The 10,660-nt window shown below is 46.4% G+C and overlaps 1 protein-coding gene across 1 annotated transcript; it reads left to right on the top strand.

Moving 5' to 3' along the window:
* Positions 1 to 515: 515 nt before the first annotated feature.
* Positions 516 to 3,372, top strand: LOC125424895 (DNA replication complex GINS protein SLD5-like). The gene is made up of 3 exons (XM_048482329.1): positions 516 to 683; positions 1,311 to 1,401; positions 2,538 to 3,372. The coding sequence occupies exons 1-3, from the start codon at positions 599 to 601 to the stop codon at positions 2,632 to 2,634; spliced, it is 273 nt and encodes a 90-aa protein (XP_048338286.1). The 5' UTR covers positions 516 to 598; the 3' UTR covers positions 2,635 to 3,372.
* Positions 3,373 to 10,660: the final 7,288 nt, after the last annotated feature.

The raw sequence follows: 10,660 nt of genomic DNA, 5'->3' as shown, positions 1-10,660 counted from the left end.
TTGGAGAGGAGGCGGCTGAGGGGGGATATGATTGAAGTCTACAAAATTATGCATGGGGTAGAAAATGTTGACAGAGAGAAATTTTTCTCTCTTTCTCACAATACTAGAACCAGGGGGCATTCATTGAAAATGCTGGGGGGAAGAATTAGGACTAATAAAAGGAAACACTTCTTCACACAACGTGTGATTGGTGTTTGGAATATGCTGCCACAGGAGGTGGTGATGGCCACTAACCTGGATAGCTTTAAAAGGGGCTTGGACAGATTTATGGAGGAGAAGTCGATTTATGGCTACCAATCTTGATCCTCCTTGATCTGAGATTTCAAATGCCTTAACAGACCAGGTGATCGGGAGCAACAGCCGCAGAAGGCCATTGCGTTCACATCCTACATGTGAGCTCCCAAAGGCACCTGGTGGGCCATTGCGAGTAGCAGAGAGCTGGACTAGATGGACTTTGGTCTGATCCAGCTGGCTTGTTCTTATGTTCTTACGTTCCTTGGGATGTTCTCTGTTCATGTTTGGTGACTGGCAAAGTTCAGGCTCTCTGTTTCCAGGTCTTTTCCTTTGAAAGGGGCTGCTTCTCCTTGCTTGCAGGTACATGGCAAACACAGAGGCTCATTTCCGGAATGTGGCTCTGAAGCACATGCCTCCCAACCTTCAGAAGGTGGACCTCCTGAAGGCAGGTAAGCAAGGCCTGACTTTATCCGGCCCCACCTAGATCTTTGTGGAGTTGCACAAGTGCAGTTAGTTGGGTCCCTGCCCTGAGGAACTGGCGGTCTAAATTTAGGCAGTGAATGTTCCCTTAATGCTAAGGGTTGATCATCTGCTCTTTGGCAGGCTAGCATCAGGGCTGGCAGATTCTGGGATCCACTTCTGTATCCTGGCAGAAGGTGGTGCTTGAAGGCATATGTCTTGTTCTCCTTAGCCTTCTGGGTATTTCTTCTAGCCACAAATGGTAGCTCATCCTTTTATGCAGTCTGACCCATCTGGCTCAGTATAGTCCACTGTGACCCCTGGTGGTCCCCAAGGTCTTTGAAAGAGGTATTTGTCAACCTGGTTACCCAGCTGCTTGAATCTGCGATCATCTTAATGCAAATGATGTTCTCTGTCACCAAAGCAGTGGACTCTTGCCAGTAAACCTTGAAACCGGTTTGGATCCATCAGCCAAGTATTCACAAGTAGACTTCTCCAAAGTCATCTGTTACCCAAGATCCTTTCACTGGGGTTGGACTAGAGGCCATTTGCATTCATGTCATGCAAGGGGCTTCAGTTCCCGTGACCTGCCTGTCTTGTACTGTCTTTCCTTGCAGTCACCAAACCAAACCTGGACTCCTTTGTGTTCCTACGGGTGAAGGAGAGGCAGGAGAATATCTTGGTGGAGCCAGAGACGGATGAGCAGAGGTAGGAAGGAATTGCTGCAGTCATGTTGTTGCTCAAAGTGAAAATGTCATGTGTATAATGTAATCTTAAAATGCAGCAGGGAAAACAGGAAGCTTATTTTCATTTGGGTCATTTTATAGGATCAGGGAGTTTCTATTTTGCTGCTATGCTGCTTCTCGAATGGACAGAGCTTCCTTCCAGAAGTTGCTGTTAGTCACGGCAGGGCAAAAAGACAGGGCCACTATAGACATCTGATTAGTTTCTATTGAAGAAATAACATGGCCCAATATCACAGCCCTTATTCAAATCCTGCACCCCTAGCTGATTGTTTGAGACATTAAATAAAACGTCAGGAGATCTGATCGCAGTTTGTCCTTCGTGAAAGGTAGCTTCATCCTCAGTGGACTTTGAAAGGATAAATGGAAAACGTGCTTGTTGAGTTAATGAGCTCAGGTATATAAATGAAATGATCTACCGCAAGATCTTCATGCAGCAGTGCCTATATTTATTTTACTGTATTTATACACTGTCTTTCTATACAACGGGGACATCATTTTCCTCCGTTTTATCCTTTGCCCCCTGGGCTGCTGATCATACAGATGTATCACATGGAATAAAATTTTGAATATTTTAGCTCTAATGAGGGTTGTCTGGATCCTCAGTGACGTTTCCCGCAAATGCCCTTCTGGCCCATGGTGGCAAGTAGAGATCTCCTAGAAAACCACACTAATTTCTTTCCCACCTCCCTTCTTGGTCCGTGCGAGAGTCTCTCCAGCGATATTCTGGTTTTTTGTTAGGTAGCCACTCACCATGTGCTTGAGCAAGGGGGGGGGGGGGGGGCTTAATTCTTGCTGGTTACAATGATCTTGATTGTAATGATGATAGTCTCACTGTTTCCATTGTACCCTCGTGACAGGTATAGCATCTAGAGTCCCTAACTAGAGAAAGGAAAGCTTAAAAGGGTTTTAATCTGCAAAAGATTGCAAATCCCTTGGTAAAGACATTGCATTAATTAAATGTTTGAAAACGTAAGATGCCCAATCCTACATAAGTAACTTGGAGCGAAATCCCACTGTGCATAGTGGGCCTACTTCCAAGAAAGAGGGAACAAAATTGCACCCCAAGTCAGTGGTTTGTCATTGTTCTCTTTCTTTCAGGGAATATGTGATTGACCTGGATGAAAATTCTCAGCACCTGATCCGGTACAAAACGATAGCTCCTTTAGTGGCTTCGGGGGCAGTTCAGCTCATTTAACCATCATGGAAACCCCTGGGCATTTTACAAGTCCAAAGCAAAGGATTTACGCAGAATCAGCTGGGGGGCTTGGCACACTGGCACACCATACCTGCATGCCTTGATTTGACATCGGTCATCCTAAGTGTTCTTGGCACAGCAGCTGAACTGCGCTTGTGAGACGCTGTGTACAAAAGATGCCCTGCTGGCAGCAAAGATGAGATGGCGCCGTCACCAAAGAAAGGCGGAGGGTGTGCAAGAGCCTGACCTTCAGCTGGACTAAAGTAGCACATCTGATGTTCTGCAGGATATCCAGCAGGTGGCAATGTTGTACTGCAACCTTTTGCACGAAGGTGCCAAATTCTATTAACAATCTTGCAGGTGTAATATGAGTGCATTCTCATCAGTGCAAGTGGGTGTTGGTGAACTGTGCCTGTTCCTTTCCAGTATGTTGTGATGTCTGGACCTCCCTTCCCTTCTTTACGAACACTGCTGTAGTCCATGAGGCAACAATAAAATACCAGCTGCCACTTTAATCCCTCTGCCCCAGCAAAAAAAGTTGCTGGAAAACCTCCAAGAATGAAGGACCTTGATCCCTTTTCTCTGCAGACCCTGTTTGTTTTTATAAAAATATTTAGGTTTCACAATCCCTGTTCACAATCGCTGAACATGTGCCTGTAAAACATACAAGTCTTCCCATTAAAGAGTTATAGATGTCATGATTACTAATTAAAAGCTGCTTCTGATTTAAAACAGCAATAAAAGACCAAATGTTATTCTTCCCCCAAAGCATGTCAATATAGGTACTATGGTAAAGGGAATTTTGATGTCAAGGTGCCCTTACAGAAAAGGCCCTGTCTTTGGTTACTGGTCATCTAAGAGCCGGGCACACAGAGTTGTCTTCTGAAGAATGTGTAAACTCCTGGATAGTTGCTGAAAGTTTGTTGCAAAGGGCTCTGTTTCTACCCTGGGGCATCTGCTTTGTATGAAGGAGGTCAGAGGTCCGATATTTATTTATTTGGGGGACTTTTAACCCACTTTTCTCTGCACATGTGAATGCAAATCATCTTACAATAGATACACACGAAAGTCAAGCAAAGTTCATAATTAGTAGTTGACATCAGCAGATGAATTCTCAAGGCAGACGAAGTGGCATCATCTCTGCCCTTTACAAAAAGTAGTCTTCTCCCTGGCTGGCATTCATTTCCTTCTTTGACGCCACCCATTAAAAGTAGTCGTAGGTGATGTGAAAAGCCTCTTCCTGAGACCCCGGACAGCTGCTGCCAGTCAGAATGGACATTATTGACCTTGATAGACCACTTTGTGAAATAAATAAACTTGCCACTGCACACATACAAGGTTTGGCCCTCTCAGGACTGTCTCAAAAAAGCTCTAGTCTCATTCAATAAAAGGCAGGACCACCTCTACGATCATTCGATATTGCTGTTTTCCTCTCCTCTCCTGAGAGAGTGTGCCAAAAGTTGTTTTGGCCTCTTGCCTCTTCGGCAGCAACATGAAGAGAATCCACCTGGTCTTCTCTTTCTCTGTACCTGTTCCCATCATCCTCCCTCCTTTCAGGCCTCTGATAAGGCTTCTGTTGTATTTGCTTACTTTGAAGATTTAAATTTGCCACCTTTTATATCTTTGGAATGGCTTAAAAATATGTTTCAGCAAGTGGTTTGCAAAGCCAGCGGTAGATAGATTGGCAGAAAACGGGCAGATTCCCACCTGCTGTCCAAGCCAGAGGACTGATGCAGTCTGGCCTTGTGTTCCATACCTCATTCCTTGGTGCAACCTCCAGAGACAGGGAGAAAAGAGTGATTAGTCCTGGACCAGACTGGCAGTGGAATGGATAACATCTGGTTGGGGTGGGGAGTTCTTTCTCTGCAGTTCTTCCCGTGGAAGAAAGGGAAGGGGAAATAAAGCAAAGAAACTGCAGCTCCATCGATTGCTGCAGAGCTGTTCAGGAGGCAATCTCTGGCTTGCAACTGTACACACACAAACATTCCTCCCTCCTCTGTGTCATTTCCACCTCAGCTGCCCCCCTGGTTCTGCTGTCCTATCTTTTATCCACTCAGCACTCCAGAGAGAGAAAGATTGCCTCAAGGCTGTCCACTGAGCTTTGTGTCTAAGCAGAGATTTGAGCCCGGATCTCTCCAGCCACAGTCTCATTGGCTGGGCAGCCAGAGTGGCTCCATCCTCTTTACTTTGGCATCTGTCGCTGGTATGTAGGCATTCCAGGGGCATCTGGTTAACTGCCAAGGAAATATGATGTTGGGCTGGAGGGACTTCTGCTCCAGCAGAGTTGTTAAGATGTAAGACGGACCTCTCTGGACGTCAAACCCTGGACAAGACCCGTCAGGAACATGGACTGCTCTTCCTGGTAAAGAAGTCCAGTGTTTGGTAGGTAAAGTTCACTTTGAAAGAAATATACCCAGGGCATTTTGAATTTCAGACACATGTCTATGTGAGGGGAAATACAACTATGTGGTTGGCAGTTAGCCCTAACCGGGTTAGCTCAGGCTGGCCTATCTTGTCAGATCTCAGAAGCTAAACAGGATAGACCCCGGCAAGTATTTGGGTGGGAGTCCTCCAAGGAATACCAGGATTGTGATGCAGAGGCAGGTAATGGCAAACTACCTCTGAATTTCTTTTGCCTTGAGAACCCCACCAGGGGTCATCATAAGTCAAACTTGTTGGCAAAAAAAATCCTTGGCAGTTAAGTCTAGGAGGTCAGTGGCTGGTGTCTAGGGATTCTTCTACAATTCAGAACAATAAATACTGCCTCATACTAAAAATGTCCAACGGGTATATAATCTCTCACCCTAGTGACTTCACATTTTGCATGGAATAAAGCAAAATTTTAAGGCCCATGGTTTCACTCATCAGAAAAAGAAAAAGCTGTTTAAACCTGTAAGAAACGAGTGTATACCATCTGTTGACTGTTTACAAGATACAAACGTACAGATTTTGATGTAAAGGGCACTACACATATGTTCTTAATCACATCATGGAATTATTTTTGTTTATTGGGCTTATAGACCGCCCTCCCCCAAGATCATAAGATCATAATATGTGTAGTACCTTTTGTGAGGCCCTACCAAAGTAGCACAAAATCCTGGGCAAGATTTCAGGTTCTGCAGAGCTCTTCATTAGGTTGGATGTCCAGAATTCGAAGAAAGAGAAGAAAGGAACAATAGAGGGAAATAAATTGTTTCACAGCATGGAGACTAAATCTACAATTACCTTTAAATGGAAAACAGACTGTGCAATGCCTGAGTACATGCATTCTATTAACTGCAAAGCCCTTGGTGTTAGATGGTGCCAACTCCATTGCAGAGCAGATAATTAGCCTCTTTTTCAAAGCTACTGTTCAGAAAGTACAGATGTTGGTGTGAGACAAATTATGTTTGTTTTCATTTGTGAAAGCTGAACGCCAGGTAACAGTGTCTGTTTTAAAGTTAATAATGGCTGTTTGTAAGTTGCACTGCACAGTGGTGTCCACTTTAGAGTCTTAGATTGTAAGCCAGCAATGACAAGGTCAGGACCGGCAGACACGTTACTCTGTACATCTGGTGGTTATCAGTCAGACTGGACAAGATAAAGAGACTTTCAGTGCCGTGATCCTTTGTTCAAGACCGAAACAAACCCTATTGCCAAAAAGCTGTTCCTTTATTCTTTGTCTAGCATTTTAGCCAATTACCCACCTGGCTATAAACTAGCCAATCAGAATGACTGTTTATTTTTAGCAAAGTGATCAAGGGTATAAAAATTTCTTTTGCTCTTTTCTTCTGGGGCAGGCACATGGCTTTCTGTGAGTGTGTTTCCCCAAACGTTCTGTTTACAAATGAAAAGTTTGGCTTCATTAGACCAATTGTTTGATGATTTTTATCCAACATTGGTCGTACTTACCTACTGACAATAGGTATGCAGCCATAGAAATGCTGCTCCTGACCAGTTTCAGCCATTTACTCTCCAACTAGACTGACGTTGGTCCACAGAGTGTTGCATATTCTGCCCCATGAGAAAAAATTAGGGGACAAATCACTCTCTTTTTGTCAGCAGAGTTTCCCTTGCAAGGGCAGACTGCGACCCAGTAGGGATCGAGCCGTTCTGCCCTCTCTTCATCACCTCTTAAAATTTCCCTTTCCTTTCTGGGTTCATACACTGACTTCAAGACCTGGTGCAAAAAGCGTTGTTTGGTCATGGTGGGGGAGGGCAGCCGCCCAAACTCAGATTTTGCACCGGGCTACATTTTCCCGAGATACACCTCTGCCTCTTTCCCTTTCCTAAATAAATCTTTTTAAATTCAGATCTTTAGAAAACTGTTTATGGAATCATCTTGGCTTGTTAGATTCCTCCCATTCTTCATTTCTCACTGGAATCATTTGGGATTGTGCCTTCAATATTTCACTTTTAAGAAACTCCCACCCCTCTTGAACTCCCTTCTCCCTAACTATTTCTGACTATGGGATTCTAACCAGCATCACTTTAAGTTTGTTAACATTAGTTTTTTCTAAAGTCCAACCTAGGTGTCTGACTTTCCCTTCCAGTTTCCAGAATTATACAGTCGCTTCCACCAAGAGAGCCCAGTACTTTCATCTCATCCACCAGTTCTCCCCTGACGAGGAGAGTTAATTCCAAGATAGCAGACCCTTTTGTTTCTGTCTCCACCTTTGGGAAAATGAAGTTGTCAGCAAGATGCCAAGAATTTATCAGGCCTTTTATTTTTAGCAGGGTTTGACTTCCAACAGATATCTGGGTAATTGAAATCTCCCATGACCTCGATGTCTCGTCCCCTTGAGAACTTTGTAATCTGGTCTAGGAGCACCTCATCCAAGTTCACAGTCTGGCTTAGTGGTCTATAGATAGGGATGCCAGGCTCCAGGTGGGACCTGGGGACCCCCTAGAACAGGGGCAGGGGTCTGCAACCAATTGGCCATGATGGCAGGGGCTGATGGGAATAGTAGTCCATGAACATCTGGAGGGCTGCAGGTTGCAGACCCCTGCCCTAGAATTACGGCTCGTCTCCAGGCAACACAGATCAGTTCCCCTGGAGAAAATGGATGCTCTGGAGGGCATTGTGCCCCATGGCATTGTGCCCCACTGAGGTCCCTTTCCTTCCCAAGTTCCACCCCCAAATCTCCAAGAGTTTCCCAACCTGGAGCTGGCAAATCCCACCCCCTATTCAATGTCAGTGGCCATAGAGGACCTGGCAATCTATAGTAGACCCCCCCCCTCTCTCTCTCTCTCTCTCTCTCACACACACACACACACACACACACACACACCATAATATCATTATTATTTCTTAATCCTTTTATTTTTCTTTCTGGAGATGAGCTGTAACTCTGGGACATCCCCCACCCCCAGCCACCCGCCTGGAGGCTGGCATCCCACAGACCAATGCCTGCATCTTTGCCCGTCTTGGATATGTTTTGTGTGTGCGTGTGCATGAAATGCTTTGTGCTTGGCTCTTCCTGCCTGTGAACTCACAGGCCGACACGTGCAGTCTCTCTGACCAGCGGCAGGTGTGTGAGTCACAATCTGGACATGACCCTGATTAGAGTGGCAGCCGGCAAATTACATGCTGCCGTTTTTAGATGCAGTGTCGTCGTCCCCCCACCCCCACCCCCCACCCCGGTTCAGCACAGGGTCACTTCCATGGAGGATTAACAAGGCTGCAGCCCACAGGCCGAGAACTCTGCCTTCACAGGAAGTCAGATGCAGATTCAGAGACTTTTATGAGGCATATACAACACAGGGACAAAAGAGAGTAAATCCAGCAGAGAACAGTAAAAGTAATATGGACAGAAGCCAAGGGAACCTAATTCAAAACGTAGCAACAAAAATTTGGCTACGATTTCCGTTGTTTCAGCCTCGGGATTGTCAGGCAGGAAAATCATCTGTGTGTTGATAGGAAGATCCGAGAATCCAACCGAGGCTAAGGCAGAGAAGTCCGGCCTAAAGCTGTTCTACTTAGGGCAGGAGAGCAAGACGTGTTCAAGGGAGTCAATATAAGGAGGGTAGAAAGAACAGTGTTGATCATGCCAATGGATGTTTAAGAACCGGCCTTGAAGTAAAGACGATGGAAAGGACTTCATAGGAAGTCCTGGGCACTCACATTTTATATCCATCCCTTCCCAAAACTTTAGTAATTTGGTCAGGTTTTTTAAAAAAAAATAGCAATGTATCCCCTGCTTTTCTCCACAATGGGAGCCTGCTTGTGACATCATTTTCTCATCACAACAACTCTGTGAGGTAGGTTAGCTTGATAGTCTGTGACTGGTCCAGGGATACCCCATGAGATTTCACAGCAGAATGGGGATTTGAACCTGGTTCTCTGAGATCCTAGTCTAGCATTAGAATCACTGCACCACACTGGCTAATACTCACAGCTTCCCAAGTGGACTGACAGGTTGGGGGGGGGGGGAGTTGTTGTTGTTGTTGTTTTTGCTTGACAGGCAAAAGTTCAGCTGGTGCACCCCTGCAAAAAGTGTGATAGAAGAAAGTTTTGCCTGCTGGATTTCTTATTCACACAGTATTCAAAAGGTGGATCCCTTCATTCCTGTGTTGCTAGATTTTCCAATAGACCATGGGGAATTGGATCTCCTTCTTGCTAGATCTGGAAAGTGTTCCCATCCACCCTCATGCCAGCTGGGTTGCACAACTTCCTAGCCTCATTAAACTCATGGACAAAAGTCTTATGCCTAATATGCTTAAAGTACTTTGCTCTCCTAACAACCCTGCAAGGCAGGCCATTTATATTCCTATTTTGCATGTGGTGCAGCTGAGGCTGGGAGCAAGAATATGGCTTCCCTAAGGATTACTAGCGGAGGACCTGGATCTCCCATGGTCAAATCTAACGCTTTAGCCACTGGGTCACAGCAAATTTCTACACAGGCCGCACATCTTTCCCTGGAGAACCCTTAGGGAGGCAGAAGCAGAAAGCCTTCCCTTTCCCTAGTTAGAAAAACACCCCATTGCATGCAATTCCTCCGCGGTGAATGGCTGTACACTCTGCACATTCTCAGGAGCTATAGCCTTCCAGATCCCTCGCATTAAGAACGGGTTGATCTCAAGCCCCTCCTCCCCCCTGGGGAGATAGGCAAGAATGACCGCGAGCCAGGACGATATTTCTGGTCTGCTGAGCAAGTGGCGAGCCGGGCGGGGGGAGGGGTGTGTGTGTCGCGGGTGTTAATCGGTCACCTGCGTGGCTGTGGCCAGGGAGGGGCAGCGCTCGGCCTCCAGAGCTTCATTCACACCGTGGGACTGCCAAGATCTGGGACAGCAGCCGGCAGGATGAGTTGCGGCGAGTGAGTGCTTTTGGGGTTGGGGCGGGGGGCTCGTGCCCCAAACCAGGGGGCATGTTAGGATGTACACAAACTGCTGCAGCGCTGCTTTTCTTTGAACCCTGCCTGGTAAATAATCGCTAGCTTTAAACAGAGCGGCCCCCACACGTCCCCCCCCCCCTTTAGTCGGACCCCTATGCTATTCAGCCCTTGAGTGGCAGGCGGAACTTCAACCGGAGAAGTTTCCTTCTTCCTGCATCTGCTGGGGGGGGGGATGGCTTTTCCCTGCTGAGCTGACTTTTTTCATGCTGTACTTATGTGAAAGATGCAGCGGCCGGGTAGTTCATCAGCTGCAGACCGGGCACCAGCAGAGAGTTTTATCAGGGGGAAGCTTCCGTCGTAGAAGTGCTGCGGCGATGGAAAAAGTAGGACCTACTGAAGGTCCTTATTCTGTCCCTCTCCTCAAGGAGCGGGAAGGAGCCGGCTGTGTGCTGTGTTGTGCCATCTCAGTGAAAATCCCCTAAAAGTCAGACAGTTGGGGGTCAAGACAATAAAGGAATACTTGTGGGCTATTGTCTTGGAGTATCAAATATTGAGTATGTGTTGTGGTGGGGGGGGGGGGAGGCAGGCAGGCAGGCAGAGAGAGAGAGAGAGAGAGAGAGAGAGAGAGAGATGTGCATTGTTGAAGGATTTCATTGCTGGACTATGCTGGCTGTTGTGGGTTTCCGGGCTGTGAGGCTGTGTGATGTGGTAGT

Source organism: Sphaerodactylus townsendi, unplaced genomic scaffold (assembly GCF_021028975.2).
Source record: "Sphaerodactylus townsendi isolate TG3544 unplaced genomic scaffold, MPM_Stown_v2.3 scaffold_1387, whole genome shotgun sequence".
NCBI classification, from domain to species: domain Eukaryota; kingdom Metazoa; phylum Chordata; class Lepidosauria; order Squamata; family Sphaerodactylidae; genus Sphaerodactylus; species Sphaerodactylus townsendi.
Note: the sequence above shows the minus strand (reverse complement) of the source record. Positions and strands in the feature narration are given on the sequence as shown.